This window comes from Macaca nemestrina, chromosome 2, assembly GCF_043159975.1.
Source record: "Macaca nemestrina isolate mMacNem1 chromosome 2, mMacNem.hap1, whole genome shotgun sequence".
Taxonomy (NCBI): domain Eukaryota; kingdom Metazoa; phylum Chordata; class Mammalia; order Primates; family Cercopithecidae; genus Macaca; species Macaca nemestrina.
In genome coordinates, this window is record NC_092126.1 from 92,721,939 (window position 1) to 92,749,702 (window position 27,764).

Below are 27,764 nucleotides of genomic sequence, written 5' to 3' on the forward strand. Positions count from 1 at the left end.
AGAAAGGAAGATGGCTAAAAATATATGCAGTGCTCATGGATGGAGACCATGGCCAGGTGAATTACTAAAAAATCTTCATGGACAATTTTGTCAAATGACTTTCACTCGTCAACGAGCAGCTACCATTTGATGTTGTCACGTAATTAGTGTTTCTATTTTAGGTATTTCAATATTAATAGCCACGGTAGCACATTATTAGTACCATCACTTTAAACCATTGGAGTCAGGGAAAGAAAGTGTAGAAGAAATGTAGACAGTGTAGCCTGTGAAAACGTGTTTGTTACAGAGAAGGTTGTGGTTTCTTGCTGTGCTGTGCTGTCTTACCTCTGGCCGAACAGTTAAGGCAGCGTTAAATGCATCTATTGCTCTATTAAATTCTCCACTCAGGTGGAACAGAACCCCTAGACCTGTCTGTAGGTCTGGGTCGATCATATCTCCATTTTGGTGGGCAGCTTCCAGATATAATTCCTTCACTCCTTCCAGAACAGAGCTACAAGAGAAAAAGAAATTACATTTGTAATTAATGAACATTAATTGAACATTAATGATTTACTGTTAAATCTCTGGACTCTATTTCAAGAAGTCTCTTCGTTACAGACTGGAAAATTTTGCTTAAAATACCTTAACTTAATGAGAGGACTATGAATGCTGAATGTTTGAAAATATGGTTGATTTTCATGAACTATTTTGTTGTACACAGATACAGACTGTGCTAAGTAAGGTCTTCACGAGGAGAGTTCTGTTGACTCTATGAGTGCCAATGTGGAAAACCCCACAGCTAAGTTTCCCAAGGGCTCAATGAGAAAGGATTTATTGCTGATCGAAAACAAAATTTCTAGAAGACCAGACTTTCATTTTCCCCGTTCCTAATTCTCAGGCTGGATAAAACTTGGAGCATTCGTATTTATTATACTTCGCCTTGGGTGAATTATGTGTCCAAAGCATTTGACTTTAAAATGTGGCACTCACATAAATGTCTGTGAGTGCCCACAATGTAGATCATGTGCCCGAAGGCTGGCCCTGGTCTAAGCATTAATCTTTCTAATGAGTGATGCTCCTCCAGCAGAATACTGTCCTGCAAACCATTCTGGAGTGGGTGGTGTCAGGGCTGTGAGGCTCACTGTTGCCCTTTAGGTGATTCATTGTGCATATGGGTGTATACTGCCAGCTGTAATACATCGAGAAGGATACCTGTCAACTGGGGACTTAGACATCCGCCGGGTGAGGCCTGGAGATCCCTTCTTGCTTTTCACAAGGTATTTGTACTTTGGATTTTGCTTAATCCAATTCTTCAGAGCTTCGCAGGCATCCTGCTGATGGCCAGTGTTAGTATAACTCACAGCCAAGGCCATCAAAGCTTTTAAGTTGTTGGGCTGTAATTCTAAGCACCTGAAAGAAAAAAAAGAAGCCAATTTCAGAATTTTTTTTTGGAGCCACAATCCAACAGTTCTTCAGAAAATGTGGAGGGTCTTTATTAACTAAATACTGCAAAAGCATTGGTAAACTTATGTCAAGTCCTGGAAAGCACCATATTTATCTACATAAAAATGGAGACCTCAGCATATTTTTAAGAAAGTTAAAACTTACCCTAATGATTGCTAGGTTTGGTAATTTTAATAAGTAGCTTTAAAACTATGTGGCTTATGCCTGCACTTAATCTAATGAGATCTAATGAGAAATAGGGGATATTATTATTTTAATGCTGCCTTTTTTTTTTTTCTTTTTCTTAGACGGAGTCTCACTCTGTCACTGAAGCTGGAGTGTGATCTCGGCTCCCTGCAACCTCTGCCACCTGGACTCAAGCAATTCTCCTGCCTCAGCCTCCCGAATAGCTGGGGTTACAGATGCCCACCACACCTGGCTAATTTTGTATTTTTAGTAGAGACAGGGTTTCCGTGTTGGCCAGTCTGGTCTCAAACTCCTGACCTCAAGTGACCCACCTGCCTTGCCTCCCAAAGTGCTGGGATGACAGGTGTAAGCCACCACACCTGGCCTCTACTACCAATATATTAAATATCTATTATCCCCAAAGAGAACTGAATTGAACGTAGACATCTAGATATGAAAGATTGTACTGTCTTTTGCAAAGGAGAGGGAAATCCCTGTGTTTTCAGAACTACTGTTGTGGGTTTACAGGAGACACAGGCTAAAGCTACTCCCTCTCATTCCATTGGCCTCTAGCAAGGGATTTTCAAACTGAAGTGCATGTGAATCATCTGGGGGGGTTTTATAAAATCTGCATTCTGATCCAGTAGGCCTACTGGGGTGGGCCTGGGATTGTGCAGGTTTGACAAGTTCTCAGGTGATGATGAGGTCTCTGGATAAGACTTTGAGGAGCAAGCCCTAGGCAGTACCTAATACCACTCTGTGGTGGGCCTCAAAGCTTATCAGCACTGGGTAGAGAGATTCTTAACTCTAGATGCACATTACAAATGCCAGGGAGTTTTAAAACTATTGCTGCTTGGTTCCCAGCCCTGATCAATTAAATGATCATCTCTGGACTGTGCTTGGGTATCAATTTTCCCCTCCAAACGATTCTAATGTGCATGTGTATATAGGGTTAAGAACCACTGACTCAGAGCTCCAGATTTGGAGTCAGGTGATGAGGGTTTAAGTTCTGTCTCTGTTACATACTCTCTGTGTGACCTTGACCTTTCCTGATCTCCAATTCTCTCATCTGTAGGAAAAGGCTCTGACAGCAGGGCCATACCCCAGGCACCATTACTTCATCAGATACCAACAGAATCTTGAAATCTAGGATTCCAAGATTGTAAAGCCCTAGAATTTCAACAGTCTAGAATTCTTACAATCTGAAATTCCAAAGCTATAGGATTTATACACATACATTATGTATGTACATTTATATAAATACCATACATATAACAGATGGAATATATATATGTGTGCATATATATGTATACATGCACACACATATATATTCTCTTCCTATAGCACTATATTAAAGGCACTTACAAGAAAAGGTAGGGAAAGTGGAAGTCTATTTGGTAGAGGCTACTTTTCCAGGATTTAAATAGGAGCTCTAATTAAGTAGGGTGTAATATTAAACACACCCACTGTTCCCATCCCTCCCGCCCCAATGTCATCCAGACCATTAGTCAGTACTCCACTTATTTTTTTTTTAAGAATATTTTCAGATGTTTCAGAAGGTTAAAACGTTAAAAGGAGCTATTTATTCAATGAATCTACTTTACGAGTGGGTTTAACAGAGGCTTTCTTTGGTGCCAGTGAATGTCCATTGATTTGTAGATAGCAAGACATTGTTAGGAACATCACTTCATTATAAGTTGTTTTTCAGAGCTAAGTGTGAGTGATATGCGGTATCTCAGCACTTATCCTTTGCAAATTCTTTACACTGTACTTCAGTAAAGATCAAAAGACAAATCTGAAACAGGAAGTTCATTAACAAGTGTCCACCAGGCCCATGATTTTGCACTTAGCTTCGTTTACCTCTGGAGGGCGACAATAGCTGCTTGTTCATTTTCATTCTCTGCCTGGGTTATCCCGAGGAACTGCCATGCCTACGAAAGACAACTGATGTTAACATTGCAAGATGAAGCAGAATTACTCATGTGCTTCAGCTGGTTGTTGACCTGTGATGGATCTCCTATGCAGAGCAACCTGTCTCAGATGTGACTGCTGTATGAAAGGGAAAAATATTATATGCATTTCTTCATTTGAACTCTCTTGTGACATCTGGGTCAAGATCCTCTGTCATTATTTCCAAACTTGTTCAGTATTTATCCTTTCCTATAACTCAGTGCGATGGAAACCTCTGAATTTCTGAGATTTCATTATATTAGGTATCTTAAAACCAAAAGATAAATATATAAAATTATACAATTGTGAGGGAAAGGGGTGGAAAAATAACCTAGAAATGTAGCTAAATGAAGTTTACAATAAGGAATCTCAAGATGTACAATATTAACTTAGCTTATATGAATGAAAGTCAGTTACTAGAAGAATTCACAGGCGATTTAGGAACTAGGAAAAGCAAAACAAAATCTCCTATGATGTGTTCATTCCTCTAATGTAATCACTGTTAAAATGCACAAAACACATATAAACACAATCATAATGTAGATATAATTTGATAGTCTACATTTATACATTCCATTGTACCTTAAGCCCTTTTACATGTTTTTACAAAATCCTCATAATTTTTAATTTGAATTTTGTTGAACGGATATTCCATTATTTACTCAATAATTCCCTTATCGCTTTAAGTTGGTTGCAATTGTTTGCTATTGTAAATAACATGAAGAACATCTTCAAGCAGATAGCTTGTGTTTTTATATCTAGAATCAAAGTTTTTAACATAGCAAATTTTCTCTATATACTCATAAGAACAATAACTCTCACACTGTTACAAGAGTAATACAAGCAGAAACCTCTCATTACACACATTGTCTTCAAATTTCACACTCCCCAAACACTTTTACACACTCCTCAAACATTATTTTAGATAATACCATTTTAAAACAAAACTCTAGGAAAGCACAGTTATCTTAAAGTGCCATTTGAATGGTACAGGCTTTTCCTTTCATGGGTTATTATTACATACACCTTATGAACTCATCAAAATACCGATTATTCCCCCTCCAAATAGCCTTGATTCTTTTAAATCTCTTAAACATACAGACAGCAACCTCTATTTTGATTTCACCTTCCATGTATCTTAGAATGCTTCTTAAGAAAAGACTGATGAAATAGTCTTTCTCTGGGGGTGTTTTTCTAGCCTTTGGCCATGGTGTCATTTTCACTGTCTGCAGTGTTATTAACTTAACTTTGAGGTCTCCATAGATTCAGAAGCCCTGGGTCCTTGTCTGGGATTTGTTAGTTACCAAAGGCCCTCATTTTCTCATTTATGAATCTGAGATCATAATATGTCCTTAAAAAAATCTTCCAGGGCTGTTGTGTCAAATAATGTAATATATTTGAAAACACCCTGTAAAATACATAGCATTTACAAACGTAAGATGACATTATTATTTTTAGGGGGTGGCCTATAGTTTCATATTAGTGTAATAATTTCCTCTTCTACAATGGGCATATATATTTTATTTTATTTTATTTTTGAGACAGAGTCTTGCTCTGTCACTGAGGCTGGAGTGCAGTGGCACAATCTTGGCTCACTGCAACCTCCGCCTGCCGGTTCAAGTGATTCTCCCACCTCAGCCTCCCGAGTAGCTGGGATTACAGGCATGAGCCATCCCACCCAGCTGATTTTTTTTGTATTTTTAGTAGAGACAGGGTTTCGCCACCTTGGCCAAGCTGGTCTTGAACTCCTGGCCTGAAGTGATCCGCCCACCTCGGCTTCCCAAAGTGCTAGGATTACAGGCATGAGGCACCACGCTCAGCCTATCTTTTAAAAATTCTAATATTTTGGTTCAGAATTTCAGCTTTCAGTTCAATCCCATTTCACTGTAAGCCTTTTGACCAACACGATATTACAAGATTTACTCATTCTTCTTACATAAAGTACAACCAATAATAAAAATGAAGGCTAAATATTGATGTGCCAGGCACTGAGCTGAGCGCTTTATTTGTGTGGACTAATTTAATCCTCCCAACACCCAACGAGATAGTTACTGTTAGGATTTGGACTAATTTAATCCTCGCAACACCCAATGAGATAGTTACTGTTAGGATTTCCACGTTACAGATGAGGAAACTGAAACTTAGAGGGTTTAAATGATTTGCCCCAGGTCCCATGGCTAACAGGTAGAACAGGGATCTGAACCTATGCAGTTGGGATAGCACAGCCTAGATGCCTAACCTCTATTCTACATTGTATTCTCAGCACCAGTATATATATATATATCTGTCTCTAAAATTTCTGCAGATTCCCTTGGGAATATTCCTTATATGATGATTCCTAAAAATTACTCACAAATGAAAGAAGAAACCGTTATACTGACACTACCTTATGATAGGCCTTCACAGGTTTAGAAATCTAGGGGATTAGTACTGCAGAAGCTTTTTGGTGGTCTCCCAGCCTCTGTCTTTAATCACTCTTCTCATCTCTGAGAAATGGGTTTTTCTAACATGCAATCTGTTGGTATGCCTCTTCGGAGTACAGGCCCCTAGTGGTTTCCCATGACTTTCAGATGAATTTCAAATTATTGCTTAACTCTTCTTGCCTTCCCTTTACCATTCTCTCCTCCCCTCTTCCACTTAACATGATGCTTCATGCCCTTCTGCCTATCCACATAGCACTCCCTTGTAACAGAAACTTGACTCTCCTATTGCCTTTAATTTCTGCACCCACCCTGGCTCCACTTGTGCAGAAAGGCCGGATGCTTTCTAGTCTCCCAGCATCCTGTGCACACTCTGACGTTGCATTTATTTCACTACTTTGATTTTTTTTTTACTTGTCTTCCCAGATACACCATAAACATGTTTTCCACCTGATACGTTTTCCCAGCTTTTCCATATTTTAAGCCAGGACCTGGTATAATTTTTGGGACATAGTATGTGTTCAATAAATGTGGAATGAGTAAACCAAGGGTGATGTACAGTGTGACACAAGAGCCAGACATCACTATACACTGTCCCTTCAAAACTACTGCTGGGCACAGTGGCTCATGCCTGTAATCCCAGCACTTTGGGAAGCCAAGGCCGGTGGATCACCTGAGGTCAGGAGTTCGAGACCAGCCTGACCAACATGGTGAGACTCCACCTCTACTAGAAATACAAAAATTAGCTGAGCATGGTGACAGACACTTGTAATCTCAGCTACTTGGGATGCTGAAGCAGGAGAATCTCTTGAACTTGGGAGGTGGAGGTTGCAGTGAGCCGAGATTGTGCCATTTCACTTCAGCCTGGTTGACAGAGCAAGACTCTGTCTCAAAAACAGAAAACTACTGATAAGCCTCCAGGTTGGTAATTTTGATTTTTCTTTTCCTGTCCCCAACCTTTATTTATAGGCACTGTAAACACTGCCGATTAGAAATTTGGTTAGAAAACAGGTACCTATATGTGACTTTCAAACAAGTAGACCAAGCTAGGTTAACTCCTCTGGGAACCTTTACTTGATGAAAAGGCAACCCAGCAGAGTTCTGTGTTATCTGTCCCTCATTAGCACATGCCCTTTCTGAGACTGGCAGAATGAAGGCAGAAGGACACCTCTGCATCTCCAGGGTCCTGAAGAATTGCTGCTTCCATGAACAGGATGGTGACTGGCAGGTCCCCTTCCTTCAGCCTTTTTAAGCCTTCCTCAAATGCTCCAGGCCAGTCCTTGAAGGGGTTTTCAGTGTGAAAGTAATATCCCTGCAACACAGAAAAAGGCCAGTGCATGAGCCATTGATTTCTCTTTTCATTCTTACATTCGGTAGGTTCTCATTAAAAAGTCAGGAAACAGCAGATGCTGGAGAGGATATGGAGAAATAGGAACGCTTTTACACTGTCGGTGGGAGTGTAAATTAGTTCAACCATTGCGGAAGATAGCGTGGTGATTCCTCAAGGATCTAGAACCAGAAATATCATTTGACCCAGCAATCTCATTACTGAGTATATACCCAAAGGATTAGAAATCATTCTGCTATAAAGACACATGCACATGTATGTTTATTGCAGCACTATTCACAATAGCAAAGACTTGGAACCAAACCAAATGCCCATCAATGATAGACTGGATAAAGAAAATGTGGCACATATACACCATGGAATACTATGCAGCCATAAAAAAGGATGAGTTCATGTCCTTTGCAGGGATGTGGATGAAGCTGGAAACCTTCATTCTCAGCAAACTAACACAGGAACAGAAAATCAAACACCATATGTCCTCACTCGTAAGTGGGAGTTGAACTGTGAGAACACATGGACACAGGGAGGGGAACATCACACACTGGGGCCTGTTGTGGGGTGGGGGACTAGGGGAGGGATACCATTAGGAGAAATAATGTAGATGATGGGTTGATGGGTGCAGCAAACCACCATGGCCCGTGTATACTTATGTATCAAACCTGCATGTTCTGCACATGTATCTCAGAACTTAAAGCATAATAAAATTTTTTTAATTAAATTAATTTTGATTATTTAGTTTTTCATTTTAAATTTAAATTTCTGCTTTTCCTTATTATGAATATAGTACTTTTTCATAGTATAAAATTTAGATAATACTAAATAATATAAAAAGATATAAAAAGTTACCTATAATGTCACAACGTAGATATGAGCACTGCTAATATTTTTGATTTTGCTTTTTTCTGATATCTTTTGTTTTTTTTTGTTTTAACAATTTCCCCTTAAGATTTTAAAAATACTCTTTAGACATGTTTTTGCTAAGTGCTACCACCCATCCCCCAAAATATGAATCCTACATACTGTATATCTGTTTATCTACTACGGCCCTTTAGAGAACTACAAACCATTGTCATAACTAAGAATTTTTTTTGCCTTCACCCTGAACCAGTTTTTGCCTATTGGGGGCTATATTGTTCCTGTTGAGAATGCATGTTTTAAAGTTAAAGATCTTTTTTTTAATTGCAAAAATTTAAAGAATACTTAGTGTACAAATAACTGGCATTTTCTATGAATATATAAATTAAACAAATAGGCACATATTACATACACAGACTTATAGCCTAGGCCTCACTTAGTTTTATATTGTGGTTTCTCTATGTTATTAAAATTATTCCTATGGATATGCTATATTTATTTACTCAATCCCCTATTGATGAACATTCAGGTTATTTTAATTTTTTTGTTATCATAAGTAAAACTATGGTGAAAGCCTCATGCATAAATCTTTGCTGCATTTACTTATTACCTTAGGATAGACTCCCAGAGGGATTTATTAGGTTAAAGGTTATGAGCTATTTTTAAGCCCTTGAAATGTGTAGCTAAATTGTCTTTGAAAAAATTTGCCCCAACTTAAACTCTCATCTGAAGTATCTGAGAGATGTTACTTGTTGCAATTTTACTTGCATAGATTTTCATAAAATCCTTTAAATTTGGTAGGTACAAATAAGCTAGTGTGTTGATGGTGTTACTAAGGTTTAAGAGTATATCAAGTGGGGGGGGCGCCCAAGATGGCTGAATAGGAACAGCTCCAGCCTACAGCTCCCAGCGTGAGTGACACAGAAGACGGGTGATTTCTGCATTTTCAACTGAGGTACTGTGTTCATCTCACTGGGGCGTGTCAGACAGTCGATGCTGGTCCGCGGGTGCAGCCCGACCAGCGAGAGCTGAAGCAGGGTGAGGCATTGCCTCACCTGGGAAGCACAAGGGGGAAGGGAATTCCTTTTCCTAGCCAAGGGAAATTGAGACACACAACACCTGGAAAACTGGGTAACTCCTACCCTAATACTGAGCTTTACCAAGGGTCTTAGCAAACGGCACATCAGGAAATTATATCCCACACCTGGCCCAGAGGGTCCCATGCCCATGGAGCCTCCCTCATTGCTAGCAGAGCAGTTGGAGATCTAACTGCAAGGTGGCAGTGAGTCTGGGGGAGGGGTGCCCGCCATTGCTGAGGCTTAAGTAGGTAAGCAAAGCCGTGGGGAAGTTCGAATTGGGTGGAGCCCACCACAGCTCAAGGAGGCCTGCCTGCCTCTGTAGACTCCACCTCTGGGGACAAGGCATAGCTAAACAAAAAGCAGCAGAAACCTCGGCAGAGGTAAAAGTCCCTGTCTGACAGCTTTGAAGAGAGCAGTGGTTCTCTCAGCATGGAGGTTGAGATCTGAGAACACACAGACTGCCTGCTCCAGTGGGTCCCTGACCCCTGAGTAGCCTAACTGGGAGATATCCCCCACTAGGTGCAGACCAACACCTCACACCTCACACTGCTGGGTACACCCCTGAGACGAACCTTCCAGAGCAAGAATCGGACAGCAACACTCACTATTCAGCAATATTCTATCTTCTGCAGTCTCCGCTGCTGATACCCAGGCAAACAGGGTCTGGAGTGGGCCTCAAGCAAACTCCAACAGATCTGCAGCTGAGGGTCCTGACTGTTAGAAGGAAAACTAACAAACAGAAAGGACATCCACACCAAAATCCCATCAGTATGTCACCATCATCAAAGACCAAAGGCAGATAAAACCACAAAGATGGGGAAAAAGCAGTGCAGAAAAGCTGGAAATTCAAAAAATCAGAGCGAATCTCCCCCTCCAAAGGAACGCAGCTCATCACCAGCAATGCAACAAAGCTGGATGGAGAATGACTTTGACGAATTGAGAGAAGAAGTCTTCAGTCAATCAAACTTCTCAGAGCTAAAGGAGGAACTACGTAACCAGTGCAAAGAAACTAAAAACCTTGAAAAAAGAATGGATGAATGGATAACTAGAATAATCAATGTAGAGAAGACCTTAAAAGAACTGATAGAGATGAAAACCATGACATGAGAACTACATGACAAATGCACAAGCTTCAGTAACCGACTTGATCAACTGGAAGAAAGAGTATCAGTGATTGAAGATCAAATGAATGAAATAAAGCGAGAAGAGAAGTGTAGAGAAAAAAGATTAAAAAGAAATGAACAAAGCCTCCAAGAAATATTGGATTATGTGAAAAGACCAAATCTATGTCTGATTGGTGTGCCTGATAGTGACGGGGAAAATGGAACCAAGTTGGAAAACACTCTGCAGGATATCATCCAGGAGAACTTCCCCAACCTAGTAAGGCAGGCCAACATTCAAATTCAGGAAATACACAGAATGACACAAAGATACTCTTTGAGAAGAGCAACTCCAAGACACATAATTGTCAGATTCACCAAAGTTGAAATGAAGGAAAAAATGGGCAGCCAGAGAGAAAGGTCGGGTTACCCACAAAGGGAAGCCCATCAGACTAACAGCAAATCTCTCTGCAGAAACTCTACAAGCCAGAAGAGAGTGGCGGCCAATATTCAACATTCTTAAAGAAAAGAATTTTCAACCCAGAATTTCATATCCAGCCAAACTAAGTTTCATAAGTGAAGGAGAAATAAAATCCTTTACAGACAAGCAAATGCTTAGAGATTTTGTCACCACCAGGCCTGCCCTACAAGAGATCCTGAAGGAAGCACTAAACATGGAAAGGAACAACTGGTACCAGCCATTGCAAAAACATGCCAAAATGTAAAATCCATCGATGCTAGGAAGAAACTGCATCAACTAATGAGCAAAATAACCAGCTAAAATCATAATGACAGGATCAAGTTCAAACATAAGAATATTAACCTTAAATGTAAATGGACTAAATGTTCCAATTAAAAGACATAGACTGGCAAATTGGATAAAAAGTCAAGACCCATCAGTTTGCTGTATTCAGGAGACCCATCTCACATGCAGAGACACACATATGCTCAAAATAAAGGGATGGAGGAAGATCTACCAAGCAAATGGAAAACAAAGAAAGCAGGGGTTGCAATCCTAGTCTCTGATAAAACAGACTTTAAACCATCAAAGATCAAGAGACAAAGAAGGCAATTACATAATGGTAAAGGGATCAATTCATCAGAAAGAGCTAACTATCCTAAATATATATGCACCCAATACAGGAGCATCCAGATTCATAAAGCAAGTCCTCAGAGACTTACAAAGAGACTTAGACTCCCATACAATAATAATAGGAGACTTTAACACCCCACTGTCAACATTGGACAGATTGACAAGACAGAAAGTTAACAAGGATATCCAGGAATTGAACTCAGCTCTACACCAAGTGGACCTAATAGACATCTACAGAACTCTCCACCCCAAATCAACAGAATATACATTCTTCTCAGCACCACATTGCACCTATTCCAAAATTGACCACATAGTTGGAAGTAAAGCACTCCTCAGCAAACGTAAAAGAACAGAAATTATAACAAACTGTCTCTCAGACCACAGTGCAATCAAACTAGAACTCAGGACTAAGAAACTCAATCAAAACCGCTCAATTAACTATGGAAACTGAACAACCTGCTCCTGAATGACTACTGGGTACATAACGAAATGAAGACAGAAATAAAGATGTTCTTTGAAACCAATGAGAACAAAGATATAACATACCAGAATCTCTGGGACACATTTAAAGCAGTGTGTAGAGGGAAATTTATAGCACTAAATGCCCACAAGAGAAAGCAGGAAAGATCTAAAATTGACACCCTAACATCAAAATTAAAAGAACTAGAGAAGCAAGAGCAAACACATTCGAAAGCTAGCAGAAGGCAAGAAATAACTAAGATCAGAGCAGAACTGAAGGAGATAGAGACACACAAAGACCCTCCATAAAATCAATGAATCCAGGAGCTGGTGTTTTGAAAAGATCAACAAAATTGATAGACTGCTAGCAAGACTAATAAAGAAGAAAAGAGAGAAGAATCAAATAGACACAATAAAAAGTGATAAAGGGGATATCACCACCGACCCCACAGAAATACAAACTACCATCAGAAAATACGACAAACACATCTATGCAAATAAACTAGAAAACCTAGAATAAATGGATAATTTCCTGGACACTTACACTCTCCCAAGACTAAACCAGGAAGAAGTTGAATCCCTGAATGGACCTATAGCACGCTCTGAAATTGAGGCAATAATTAACAGCCTACCAACCAAAAAAAGTCCAGGACCAGATGGATTCACAGCCGAATTCTACCAGAGGTACAAGGAGGAGCTGGTACCATTCCTTCTGAAACTATTCCAATCAGTAGAAAAAGAGGGAATCCTCCCTAACTCATTTTATGAGGCCAACATCATCCTGATACCAAAGCCTGGCAGAGACACAACAAAAAAGGAGAATTTTAGACCAATATCCCTGATGAACATCGATGCAAAAATCCTCAATAAAACATTGGCAAACCGAATCCAGCAGCACATCAAAAAGCTTATCCACCATGATCAAGTGGGCTTCATCCCTGGGATGCAAGGCTGGTTCAACATATGCAAATCAATAAATGTAATCCAGTCTATAAACAGAACCAAAGACAAAAACCACATGATTATCTCAATAGATGCAGAAAAGGCCTTTGACAAAATTCAACAGCCCTTCATGCTAAAAACTCTCAATAAATTCGGTATTGATGGAACGTATCTCAAAATAATAAGAGCTATTTATGACAAGCCCACAGCCAATATCATACTGAATGGGCAAAAACTGGAAGCATTCCCTTTGAAAACTGGCACAAGACAGGGATGCCCTCTCTCACCACTCCTATTCAACATAGTGTTGGAAGTTCTGGCTAGGGCAATCAGGCAAGAGAAAGAAATCAAGGGTATTCGGTTAGGAAAAGAAGAAGTAAAATTGTCCCTGTTTGCAGATGACATGATTATATATTTAGAAAACCCCACTGTCTCAGCCCAAAATCTCCTTAAGCTGATAAGCAACTTCAGCAAAGTCTCAGGATACAAAATTAATGTGCAAAAATCACAAGCATTCTTATACACCAGTAACAGACAGAGAGCCAAGTCATGAATGAACTCCCATTCACAATAGCTTCAAAGAGAATAAAATACCTAGGAATCCAACTTACAAAGGATGTGAAGTACTTCTTCAAGGAGAACTACAAACCACTGCTAAGTAAAATAAAAGAGGACCCAGACAAATGGAAGAACATACCATGCTCATGGATAGGAAGAATCAATATTGTGAAAATGACCATACTGCCCAAGGTAATTTATAGATTCAATGCCTTCCCCATTAAGCTACCAATGAGTTTCTTCACAGAATTGGAAAAAACTGCTTTAAAGTTCATGTGGAACCAAAAAAGACCCCGCATTGCCAAGGCAATCCTAAGCCAAAAGAACAACCTGGAGGCACCACGCTACCTGACTTAAAACTATACTACAAGGCTACAGTAACCAAAACAGCATGGTACTGGTACCAAAACAGAGATATAGACCAATGGAACAGAACAGAGCCCTCAGAAATAATACCACACATCTACAGCTATCTGATCTTTGACAAACCTGAGAGAAACAAGAAATGGGGAAAGGATTCCCTATTTAATAAATGGTGCTGGGAAAATTGGCTAGCTGTAAGTAGAAAGCTGAAACTGGATCCTTTCCTTACTCCTTATATGAAAATTAATTCAAGATGGAATAGAGACTTAAATGTTAGACCTAAAACCATAAAAACCCTAGAAGAAAACCTAGGTAATACCATTCAGGACATAGGCATGGGCAAGGACTTCATGTCTAAAACACCAAAAGCAACAGCAACAAAAGCCAAAATTGACAAATGGGATCTAATTAAACTAAAGAGCTTCTGCACAGCAAAAGAAACTACCATCAGAGTGAACAGGCAACCTACAGAATGGGAGAAAATTTTTGCAATCTACTCATCTGACAAAGGGCTAATATCCAGAACCTATAAAGAACTCAATCAAATTTACAAGAAAAAAACAAACAACCCCATCAAAAAGTGGGCAAAGGATATGAACAGACACTTCTCAAAAGAAGACATTCATACAGCCAAGAGACACATGAAAAAATGCTCATCATCACTGGCCATCAGAGAAATGCAAATCAAAACCACAATGAGATACCATCTCACACCAGTTAGAATGGCAATCATTAAAAAATCAGGAAACAACAGGTGCTGGAGAGGATGTGGAGAAATAGGAACACTTTTACACTGTTGGTGGGACTGTAAACTAGTTCAACCATTGTGGAAAACAGTGTGGCGATTCCTCAAGGATCTAGAACTGAAAATACCATTTGACCCAGTCATCCCATTACTGGGTATATAACCAAAGGATTATAAATCATGCTGCTATAAAGACACATGCACACATATGTTTATTGCGGCACTATTCACAATAGCAAAGACTTGGAATCAACCCAAATGTCCCTCAGTGACAGACTGGATTAAGAAAATGTGGCACATATACACCATGGAATACTATGCAGCCGTAAAAAAGGATGAGTTTGTTTCCTTTGTAGGGACATGGATGGAGCTGGAAACCAACATTCTCAGCAAACTATCGCAAGAACAGAAAACCAAACACCGCATATTCTCACTCATAGGTGGGAACTGAGCAATGAGATCACTTGGACACAGGAAGGGAAACATCACACACCGGGGCCTATTGTAGGGAGGAGGTAGGGGAGAGGGATAGCATTAGGAGATATACCTAATGTAAATGATGAGTTAATGGGTGCAGCACACCAACATGGCACATGTATACATGTGTAACAAACTTGCACGTTGTGTACACGTACCGTAGAACTTAAAGTATAATTAAAAATAAAAATAAAAAAAAATTAAATGACATGAAAAAATAAAAAAGAAGAGTGGATCAAGTGGAGGCCTTCAGTCTCCAGAGGTGCTTAGAAGGACAAAATCCCCCATCAAAAGCCACATGGTGTGACTGGCTTATGTGGGGTTAGTGTGGGTATGGGGTTCTGGGAGTAAGGGGCTATGGAGCTCAGGCAGACCTCAGGGACACGAATTACAGTCCAGAGTCTGATGATCTGAATCAATGGCCCGTTTTTTCCCTTAGCTCTGATTTCCTTGTGGAAAAGACAGTTACTTTTAATGAGATGGTTGTTCTAATTTTATGAGATTGCCTGGCCTATTGAGGGACAGAGTATTTGGAGGAAAGAGACATTTTAATGACTATGTAGACTGCAGATCTACTAAAATCGGATATTATTCATCATCATGTCCCCAGTACTTAGTGTAAGAGCAGATGCTCAATAAATATATTAGCAAAATATCACAAGTGTTATCCAGAACTGAGTATTATTGAGACTTCCTCCACCACAAAATAATAATACATACTTATCTATATATAGTTTTCTTTTATTCTTTTAATTAATTTATTTTTAATTTTTGTGGGTACCTAGTAGATATATGTATTTATGGGGTACATGAAATATTTTGATACAAGCATACAGGCATACACATATGTGATGTGTGTAACAGTGACATTAGGGTCAATGGGATATCATCACCTCAAGCATGTATCCTTTTTTGTGTTATAAACAATCCAATTATACTCTTTTAGTTATTTTAAAATGTACAGTAAATTATTGTTGAGTGTAGTCACCCAATTGTGTTATAGAATACTAGACTCTATTCATTTTATATAACTATATTTTTGTACCCATTAACCATCCCCAGTTCCCTACACCCCTTCCCCTTCCCATTACCCTTCCCAGCCTCTGGTAACTATCATTCTATTCTCCATCTCCATGAGTTCAATTGTTTTAAATTTAGCTCCCACAAACAAGTGAGAACATATGAAGTCTGTCTTTTTGCAGCTGGCTTATTTTACTTAACATAATGACCTCCAATTCCATCCATGTTGTTCAGGCTCACATTGATTTTATCCATTTGTCTGTTGATGGACACTTTAGGTTGCTTCTGTATCTTGGCTATTGTGATATATACTTTTTCTAGGTAAGAAAATTCTACATCTTTCTTTCAAGTAATTTATATTTATTCCTCAGTGTTCTCCCCAACCCCACCAAGTGTTTTTTAAACACATAAATCCTAGAGCAAGTGGGACTTCATCAATGATTTGGCTGGTTGTTCACTGTACTTGTGCATTTGCTGGCTTCTATCAGGGGAGTAACTCTAAGGAATCCTCTTGGGACTTGACCTGGTTGTGTGAGAGCGTCTTTTCCACAGAGTTTCTTTGCTAGCTATATAATGACCACCTGTGAAATATAGCCCCAAGTCTCCACTTCACTGCCATGCCACTAGTATCACTTCTGTTGTTTTGGTAAATCAACAGGACTCACATGACTGACTGACAGAGTATTGTGAGATTAGACCAATTCTTGTTCCAACCCACCTTCAATGTCAGCTAGTTTAGTAACTAACTAGCAGTCAGGATCCAAGCTCTGGTTGGCTGCCAAACTGTCTGTCTGAACACTGATAAAAATAAGAGCATTTCATTCCAACTTGGCTGCCTTCACGCATTGGATAATTATATTGTCTCATCCATCAGAATTTCTTCTAGGTCAGATTGACATTAAATTGTCTTTTTAATTACTGTGTTTTTTGACAAAATAGCTATTGACTAATCTATAAAATATGATCCAAAAAGGTTAAGAAAACTAGTCAGCATGTATAGGAATAGAATTTGTTACCTTCTCACTAGCTGAGATGGTTACTTGGTTCTGAGCTTCTTGGTTTTCAGATATCCAGTTCCTCCGAGCCATTTCTTCCCATTCTGCTTGCATCTTATCCCAAAACTCTGTATCTGACTGGGAAACAGGAAAAATGAATGGAGATGGATTTAAGAACATGCCACATCATCTGTGTTTTTGGGTTTTTTTTCCCCTAATAGATAAAAGAGGCTTCTGAGGAGGAATAAAATGGCGACATCCAATTGATAGGTGTGGCTGAAGAACTTCTGGAGGGTACTCACGTGTCAGAGTGTTGAAGTAGATTAGCTGTGGTTTTCTCCAGCAGGAAAATAACTACCATCAGAAAGACCAGGATCACATATGCCAAATTCAGCTAAAAACCCACTACTTATATACAGTTTCATGTGTGGGCACTAGGCCACATTTTAGGAAGGGCAGTCTCTCCCAGAATTGCTCCTAGCATATGAGGAATTAGAGCAACTGCTTTGGGACTGGCTGAGCAGTGACTTGGGAAGACAGCCAGGTACGGTCAAGAGAACGAAACATTAGTTGATCCTACTCTGTGTTAAGCACTGTGCCAGCAGAAAACTGAGTCTAGGGGGTTACAGTCCCAAAGCTAGGACTCACAGGATCCAAACCCCATCTGCTTTCCAAGCCCACACTTGTCAGCTTATGGCAAATTTGGTCTACTGGTGCTGAAGAATGAGGGACCCTGGTGTGAACCTGACTGAATCCTCTTCAAGGACTTTTATGTGGCAGGATGATTTTTTGAAAAATGCTGCTTTGTGTTTTTGTTTCCTTGTAGTTTTCCCACACATCTTCTGTAAGGGGAATCAGGCTGTTTGCTCTTCTTTACTTCAAGGGAGGTATGTGTTCCTAGACTGAAGAAGATTTTTGCTGAGAGAGCTGTCCCTGATTGACTTCTATTTTATTAAGCCTGAAGACAGTACTTTAGGTGGCCCAAGGGGCAGGAGGAAGGAACAAGTATCTTAAAGAATTTTAAAGAGACGGAATTTTCTGGGGGTAGGGAAAGAGATGGAGGGTGGCAGGTTCTGATTAGTAGGAGACTGGTGCTCAGTTTTTAGCTATTTCCCAGGGAAATGAGCCTGATATCGGAGAGGATGACTGAGGATGTGACCAAGGGGGCTCATTTGAACCCCTGTTCTCACATGGCCAGGAAATAGAAAGTGAATTTCAAGGAACCACTTTGGGCTTGGATGGCTGTTAGTGGTCACCATGATAGCCAGGGGCAGGGAGGCGGGTGGGGGAGCCTCCGTCCTTGTTTTCTTTTCTTTTTTTTTTTTTTTTGAGACGGAGTCTCACTCTGTTGCTAGGCTGGAGTGCAATGGTGCCATCTCGGCTCACTGCAACCTCCACCTCCCAGGTTCAAGTGAATCTCCTGCCTCAGCCTCCCAAGTAGCTGGGATTACAGGTGCATGTCACCATGCCCAGCTAATTTTTGTATTTTTAGTAGAGATGGGATTTCACCATGTTGGCCAGGATGGTCTTGATCTCTTGACCTCATGATCCACCCGCCTCAGCCTCCCAAAGTGCTGGGATTATAGGCGTGAGCCACCGTGCCCGGCCCGTCCTTGTTTTCTAACACTACATGAGCCTTCCATATTTCATGCCCTAGAATAAGTTCCCTGCCAGCCTGGCAAGAGAGACACTTGGAAACCACTTTATTTTCTTTAAACAAACAAAACAACGAGTATTCCTTGAACACCTGAATCTGGGACTGAAATTCATACCCTTTACAAATTGCAAATCTCAGTGTCTATGATTCGAAGTCCTGTGACTTGTTGATACATCATCACACTGACTTGAGGTAACCTTCACTTTTTTTTTTTTTTTTTTTTTGAGATGGAGTCTCACTCTGTCATCCAGACTGGAGTGCAGTGGCACAATCTTGGCTCACTGTAAGTTCCACTTCCCGGGTTCATGTCATTCTCCTGCCTCAGCCTCCCGAGTAGCTGGGACTACAGATGCCTGCCACCACACCTGGCTAATTGTTTTTTTTTTTTTTGTATTTTTTTTTTGTATTTTTAGTAGAGACAAGGTTTCACCATGTTAGCCAGGATGGTCTGGATCTCCTGTCCTCATGATCCGCCCACCTTGGCCTCCCAAAGTGCTGGGATTACAGGCGTGAGCCACCGCTCCCGGCCTAACCTTCACCATTTAATACCTCTGGTCTGCCTGGGTGGTGGCTGCCCTGAAGCAAGAACTCTTCTGCAGAGTTGCTTTGAGTGGTAATTATAATCTTATTTCTTTTAGATACAAATGTTCATGGAATAAGAATCAGCTCAATGTGATAATCCCAGGCTACTAAATAAATAGTAGCTCTTGCTCCTGCTTTATCATGTCCAGAATTCTCATTCCTCCCACAGAAACAGGTTCCACCCCTTTGGCAAAGGCCTCCTCTCGACAAGGCAGCAGGCATCTTGATAATCAATGTCCGTGATGCTGGAAGCACATGGAATGGCTACTTGGAATCCAGGTTCAGCTCAGAAGTAAAATTCAAAATTTCTTTTTAAATTGCTTTTTCTAGTAGAATACTAGTAGAATACCACATTGTGCAAGCAGAATGATCTCAAATGTACAATAACAATGGCTAGAGAAAAGACTAGGAAGAAATATGCCAGCATGTTAATAGAGATGTGTCTTTGAATGAAGAAATAATGAAGGATGTTTTTCCTGCCTCTTCATACATTTCCTACTTTCTGAATTTTCCATGATGAGCATGCTTTGCTTTTTAAAAAATAAGTTTAAACACAACAAAACAAAAAATATCTCTCCTTTTTAAAATACAATGAAATCTGAATTATTAGATACTAAAAAGTTTGGAAGAAATTTGGGGGAATTCATTTTTTAAATAGCTTTTCAAAGATGCAGGTTTAACCTCTCTGCAGTAGAAGGGAAGACAAATCTATCAAGTGAATTTTATAATGTTTGCTGACTTTCCCAGGCTCGCACTGGGTGACAAGAGAGGCCAATGACTACACATACTTTCCAAGGCAAATATGTTCATCTAGTGGGAGTCCTTGGAATTTAAAGCATATTACAAGTCTTCTGCATGAAAGAATGAGAAGAATTCAATAATGTGTACATCTGAGTTACCAAAGGGTGCATTACCTTTCTTGCAGCTTGAAATTAGAGCAGTAGATACATAAATAAGGCTGCTGTGGAAAACTGACAGAACCTCGGCTGAGGTAGAGACGCTGGGCTCTCACTTAACGAGATACACCAGAACTCACTGTTACCACTTAAAATGAGTTACTGCTGACTAATTAAAGTGCACAGCACAGTTTTCATTTAATTACAGAAGACTACTTTTAGTATAATCAATTTTCATCCAGTTGCAGAATCCAGACTTCTTTCACGTAGCTACAATTAACGCTGCTTCCTCCCACTATTTTAAATGAATTTTAGAGAAACCTGAAACATATTTGAATTTTAAAGATCTTAAGACATAACTGAAGGGATTTTATTTATTGATGATTTTCTTGGCTCTTCTGGGATTTTGGCAGATTGTTGTTTATACTCTGTGTAACAAGCTATCTGCTTACATCAGAAATGAGCTATTATTTGCCATCCACATCCATGTCTAAGAATAGTTCTCTGATGATAAAATATAATACATACTCATAAGAACACTGGGATATGCAGCATGGAGGTTAAGAATAGCAGCTTTCCCCTTGGACAGACCTGGGGTCAAATCCTCGTTCCGTCATTGCCCTTTTGTGAATCTCTTAATATTTCCAAGTCTCATTTTCCTTATCTTTAAAATGCAGATATAATAGCAATTTTGGTTAGTTGTTATGACAACTAAATGAGAAAATGCATCTGTGGTATAAAGTACATGGTAGGTGCTCAAAAAAAGTAGGTGTTCTTGCTAGTGTTTTTATAGTATTGAGAAAAATATAGAGAATAAAACAAAAATCACCCACAACTGCAAAACTCAAATATAAAAGCTGTGAACAGTTTGGTGTTTGCTTCTACTGTAAAAACATATTCCTCTTCTAGACACCTTCCTTCTCTTCATTTAAATCTTTCCCTTCCATCTAATTATTAAAAAATAGGATCAAGGTTAAGAAAATTATGGTAAAGCCTCTATAATGGACTTTTAGGCAGCAGTTAAAATGATGTTTATGAATAGTTTATTACAATATTGAATAGTCCTTGGGTTATAATGTTTCTTGCTAAGTAGTATAATCACAATAATAGAAAAACAACCACAATAATGATCTGGGGGAGAAAAGACTGTAGAGAAAGGGACTGTATAACTCTTTTATAGGATGAGGTCATTAGTAATTTATCCCATCACTTTTTTGTGTACTTTTTACCATTTTCCAAATTTTCTATTGTTAGCATAAGTTATTTCGGTGGAAAAGTAAGATTTGGTTAAAAAAAATGCTTACTTCTTTTCAATTTCAGTTCTCCATGATGTTTTCTTCAACATTCCCACACTATAGCAATCTTTTGCCTCTGAATTCCTTCATCATTGATATTCTGTGTTAGTGGTTTGAAAGAAGAAAGATGTGTGCTAGAATTTGAGCGAGTCACTTTAACTCATCTGTAAGTTATTTTTCCTCATTTGTAAAGTGAGAAGATTGGGTTCATTAGATAGCAGCTCAGGCTTCTTTGTCTACATGGATTGACTCAGATCAGAATAAGGCGGAAGGAAGATCTTAGCACAGAATCACATTTTTTTTTAAAGGGGCCGTCTAGTCTGTTTACTAATCTCCAAAAATCATACTTTAAAATGTTTTCCCAGAAGTACACTGGACATTATTTTCCTTCACTTTTTTGATTGTAAAACTGGAAAACAAAAATTTTTTTATAAGAACCAGGGCAATATTAATTAAATATTAATTATATTAACATATAAAGAATAAGAAAAGAAGCAATTTATTTTAGAACAGGAAAGTTTAAAGGATGGTAGCATATTATCAATTCCAATTCACCAGTTTAATTTAGTCATCGAGCTAACATAGAGCTACTTTTGATTTTGTGGTCAAATGTATTTGTCAGTTGGAAAGATCCTGGGGTTGTGCTGTGAAAGAACTAATCAATGTGACATTAAGGGCCAATTCTTCCTAGGAGGAGTCTGGATTTCTTTTTGCCTCTTTAGACTTCCATTGATTAACTGTCACTGGATCAAAACTTGAGAAAACCAAACCAAACCAACCAGCTCTGCCTATACAGAAGAAAACAAAGCAGGCCGGGTTCGGTGGCTCATGCCTGTAATCCCAAGACTTTGGGAGACCAAGGTGGGCTGATCACCTGAGGTCGGGAGTTTGAGACCAGCCTGACCAACATGGAGAAACCCTATCTCTACTAAAAATACAGAATTAGCCAGGTGTGGTGCTGCATGCCTGGAATCCCAGCTACTCAGATGGCTGAGGCAGGAGAATCACTTGAACCCGGGAGGTGGAGGTTGCGATGAGCTGAGATCGTGCCATTGCACTCCAGCCTGGGCAATCAGAGTGAAACTCTGTTTAAAAAAGAAAAAAAGAAAGAAAGAAAGTAGTATTTCTTTTACATAACAAGGAAAGAAAACCACTATGCAAGTTTGGATTAAAAATTTTCCACAACAAACAATTTTGCTGAAGTGAAATTATGTGCATATCAGCATGGGGCTTCACTGCCCTGGGGTCCAGTAGCCCAGGCTGGCCAATGGTAACTGAGTGTTTCTACTCACCATATCTCCTGTTGAGTAAAGAGCTCAATACCAGTCGAAGATTTTATGTGGCTGCCCAAAGAACATACTCAACCCGGAGCTGCATCACAGATGTGCAGTGTTCTCATGGAGGATGGGATAGAATTTCAATTGGTCAGAATTAGTTTGAGCTCTTAGTGCTGTGCTGGGTGTCCCATGTAGTGAGTCCCATTGACAAACTGGAGTCTCTTCAGGCATGAGTGACCTTGGGCAGGAGTAATCCTGCTGATGAAGAATGAGTAAAGGAGCAACTCACCTGCTAACACAATCATCAGGGGGATGGTGAGAGCTGAGCAAACCAGCCCAGCTTTGTTTTGCAGACGTCAGAACTAGTACAAATGAAAGACAGTTCCAGGGGGACAAATTTTTATCAAATGCAATACCAAACTGCCTGAAAATGGAATGGGCTCCTCAACCTTAGAAGTATTCAGGGATGGAATGACCAGTGTGAGGAGTGCTGTAAAGATGATTCACAAATCAGATGGAGGTTTGACCCAAAGAATTCTTTGGTCTCTAACAACTTTGAGTGTCTCTGGTTGCAATGTTTTTAATGAATTGATTTACTGAGCCAAACAGGAAGGCTCAAAATTAATCAGATCTCTATGAGATAAACATAGATCTGTCATGCATTCCCCTTTCTCAATCTAAACAGCATAGGTCTCAATATTGGTGGGGGTATGCTGAAAAAAAAAAAGGAGTTAAATTTTAAAAAGAAATAAACAGCATAGGGAGGAAAACAGATGGGCGTTGGCCTCAGGTAGAACAGGCTGGAATTCTGGCTAGGCTCCTTGTCACGTGACCGTATGCAACTTAGTTCACCTCTTTAACTCAGTTTCCTCATCTGTAAATTGTAAAAAATCTCTTAAGAGTAAGGGTTAAGTGAAACAATGTATGTGAAGTGCTTAGAACTTGTAACATCTAAGAGCTAAGGAATCAGCAGTTATTGCTATTTTATTGCTTGGAAATGAAAAATAATATTTCCCAGGACACAGAGGGAATGCAATCTCATAAACTATGTGAATTGTGTGGTTCAGAAGTATTGCAAAACAAAAATATTGGTACTAGCACTCAGATTTTTCTGATTGCCTCTGGGATAGACATGCTTCTTCCTTGTTTCAACGGAGTCAGCCATCACTGCAGATGCTGGCAGGCACCTGGGCAAACAGCCCGAGGCTCTCACCAAGCAATGTGCCAGCAGGGTAGCTGCAGAAATGTGGGGAGGAAAGACTGGAAATGATGGGAAGGGGAAGAATGAGCACAGGAGGATGGAAATAAACAATATAAGGTTCAAGCAGTTTGGTAGAAGGAAATCAAGAGTCATTTCTAACAGAGGAAATCTAAGATAGTTTTCTGTTATTTCCTTTCTCTTCCTCCTTACCCAGGAAGGCGGCAAACAGAAATGGAATATTAAAGAACAAAGAGCAACGTATGTTGTCTAAATAGGAAGGGGTCACTGTTGAAAGGTTTTTAGCATATTCATTAGCAAACTAATGTCTTTGCAGAACTGGAATTTCACATGAGTATATCTGTGCTCTTGGCTCCTGTGGTATTTGTCTTCACAAAAAAAAGAACTGCTGTTAATATGCAATGGAATATGCTGAAGCTTTCTGTGCTTCAGGCATAAGGTTTTGTGGGGCCAGTTTCTCAGTGGCTGTTTTTTAATGCAGGCAAGTAGCGGCTGGTGACTAGAGCTGCTTTACCATGGGCATGAGGAGATGGGGACATGTGGAGATGGGCAGAGGGTCTTGGGGTTTGAATCTTGTCCATGTTCCATATGATAACAGGTTATGTGATGAAAAAAGTCAGCAGTGAACTAAAGGAGTGGGAGTCAGTTCCTGAATGGATTTCTTTTTCTTGAGACATGTTTACAAGTCGTGAAAACTCACCAGGCAGTTCTCTACTTATTTAAAAAAATAAAATATTAGACATGTTTACTAAGCCCAAACTACATGTTTGTCACTGTGCATTGCACTATGAGAATATTTAGGAAATGAAACAAGCCAGAACAAAAATATCTAGATGTGGATGCTACCCTCAAGAATCTCAGTCCCTCATGATAAAATAAGAATAGTGGTAACTGTAATTCAGGACAGGGTGAACAACAAAATGCAAAAAGAGACGAAGTTACTTGCTTAGTCTCACACTATTATTGGTAAATGATAGAACCAGAAATAAAAATACTTCATTCTTTTCTTTGACAGTAGATTGCTTCTTCCCCAAATGGCTACAGCAAGCAGTTTTTCTGGTTTCCCATCTCTTCAGAACCTTGTCTCACTTCATTAAGAGGTAGTCTGTTGCCCTGTCTTTGAATGCCTGCCTTGACAAATAGAACACAATGAGAATACCTGGGCGTGACTTTTGAGGCTAGGCCCTAAAAGGTGATATGGTTTCTGCCTACCTCTTTGTGAGGACACTCACCCTTGGAATCTAGCTACCACCTTGCAAGGAAGCCCAAGTCTCAAAGAAAGGCCACATGGAGGTGTTCCAGCCATCAATCTCAGGGATGTCTCGAGTAACTGCAAGCGTTAAAGGCTGAAAATTGGTAGCCTATAGGCCAGATGTGACAGAACTTCAGTGACCAAACTTTAGTCAATCTCCCCCCAGCCCTTTTCTCAACTAGGCTTCAACCCCAGGTTTCCATATCTGTCCTTGCGGAGTCTAGTTTTAGCAAGAATCCTGCTAAGTCAATCTAGATAGAATTCCTCTCTTGATATCTGATTGCCTCTACATCTGACCAAATTTTTCATTCCCACTATCCACCAGGTGATGTCTGATCACCTGGCCTGCCTTCAGCAAAAATCCTAAAAAGGTGGGTTCAACCAGAATCCCCCCCAACCCCTGATGTCTCTTCTTAGTAATTTCCCATTCACTGATGCCCACCCTTCTTTGGCTGGATCCCTGCTTGTCCATGCTGTATTCGGAACCGAGCCCAGTTCTCTGCTGAGGTCTTCCTCCCCCCGCCACCCACTGCAATAGTTCCTGAATAAAATCTGCTTTTACTGCTTTAACTACTGTATGGCTCTGGTTTTCCTTAGCAGATCTAGCCAAGATGCATGTTTTCTCCCATCTCATCCTGGATGAGAAATTTCACTTGAAAACCCAGATTTCAGACATTTTGTGAAGATCTGTTAATACAAGACCTACATTTCTAGAAGCAGCAACTTTCAGATGCTGAATGTAGTCTCTGCCACAGTCACCACCAGGTCCATACCTTCACCTGCCTCCTGGCCCTGTAGCTAACTGAGTTTGCAATTTCTGGACATAAGGAAACAGGTTCCTTACTGTGTGACTTCCCAGGATCTTCATCTGCTAATGTATATTTTAAATCTCTGAGAGGGGGATGCAAGCAGCAGTCTCCTAAATGTATTTTACCTTGAACTATGTGTGTGTGTGTGTGTGTGTGGGAGTGTGTGTGAGTGCGTGTGTGTGCGTATTTAGGGTTCTCTAGAAAACGTTGAGATAAAGCCTCAGTGTACGAGCATCTACAGTTCCACAACAATAGAGACCTTTGGTGGGCTAATTTTTGTGTATCCTGTGACCAGCTTTCAGGGATAGGAGTCTATGACATAGTTTGTTTTTATGTGATTGCTTCCAGTGAAACTCATCTCCAATTAGCCAGCAGGTTTTCTCGTCCTCACATCTGCTGTGTGAATCAGAATTCTTCAAGATTTTGTTGCTGTTATTATTCTAGAAAGGGAAATGAAACCCAGAATGTGGAGAAAATAATTAAAATATTTTTGGTATGTTTTTGAGAAGAAAACTCATTTGACATATTCATCTTCTCAATACTAACCAGTCATTTAAAATGACCTTTAAAACTGCATATAATTATGTATACAGAATAACAAAGACTGGAAGAAACATGAAAAAATGAAAACTGTGAATTTATTAGTCTAGTGGGATTTCTGGGGAGTTCCTGACCTCTCCAAACTTTTTCCAATTTCCTTTACTATTTTTGCTTTTTTTTTTGGGTCTGTTTCAATTGATGCTGCCATACTATAGTTGTTTTTAAAATCACTTAAATAAGAGAAATTCTCTGATAAAGAAATTATTTTCTGATGATCAAAAAAATTTTGGTTCAGGGCCTGAAAAATTAATAGCACCAAACATTGCCTTATATTGGGAACAGTGATTAAGAGCAGGAATTTTGGAGTTAGATCAGGTTAGAATCTCAGTACTTAATGGTTGTGTGACCTTGGACAAGTTACTGAATGTCTCTATGTCCCAGTTTCTCCACCTTAAAATGGGAGTAACACTTTCCTGATAGGGCTGTCATGAGCACTGAGTGAGATGAAGGAATGTAAAGTACTTGGCTTAGAACACAGAAAGTGCCCACCCAGGGGCAGCATTTACAGCTACAACTAAGCAACCTTATGTCTAGGAGTGAAAGGGCTCTTTTCTCCCCCATTTTCCTTTGATGCAGGCAAAAGTCAACAGAGGGATTAGTTTAGAAGCAGTTTCCTTTGTAATATTTTCCTTGGTGATAAAGAATTTAAACTTGCTATATCTTTTTTTTTTTTTTTTTTTTTTTTAAGACTGAGTTTTGCTCTTGTTGCCCAGGCTAGAGTGCAGTGGCGCGATCTTGGCTCACTGAAACCTCCGCCTCCCAGGTTCAGGCAAGTCTCCTGTCTCAGCCTCCTGAGTAGCTGGAATTACAGGTGCCTGTTTTTTTTTCAGTAGAGATGGGGTTTCATCATGTTGGTCAGGCTGATCTCAAACTCCTGACCTCAGGTGATCCACCCACCTCGGCCTCCCAAAGTGCTGGGATTACAGGCATGAGCCACCGCCCAGCCTTAAACTTGCTATATCTAATGCCCGTATAGATACTACCTCTTACTTTGTGGAAATAGTTTTTCCTTTCATTCTTTCAGAATATTTGGAGGAAAAAAAAACTGTTTCAGTTATTTTGGCAGGGAAAGTCCAATTTAAAAAACCACTTGTATCGTATTGATCATATTGCCCTGATATTCTGATCTCCTCCTTTTTTTTTTTTGACTACCTGATTGTCAAAA

At 39.7% G+C, this 27,764-nt stretch overlaps 1 protein-coding gene across 24 annotated transcripts in view; it reads right to left on the minus strand.

Moving 5' to 3' along the window:
• The window catches only part of LOC105489960 (peroxisomal biogenesis factor 5 like), a 250,128-nt gene that overhangs the window by 12,899 nt on the left and 209,465 nt on the right, over positions 1–27,764 (minus strand). For all 24 annotated transcript variants that reach the window (XM_024795422.2, XM_024795420.2, XM_024795418.2 and 21 more), the window contains 5 exons: positions 17,034–17,150; positions 7,147–7,290; positions 3,469–3,539; positions 1,192–1,389; positions 325–490 (listed from right to left, as the gene is read on the minus strand). In XM_024795422.2, coding sequence (XP_024651190.1) covers positions 325–490; positions 1,192–1,389; positions 3,469–3,539; positions 7,147–7,290; positions 17,034–17,150 — 696 coding nt within the window. The remainder of the gene's footprint in view (positions 1–324; positions 491–1,191; positions 1,390–3,468; positions 3,540–7,146; positions 7,291–17,033; positions 17,151–27,764) is intronic.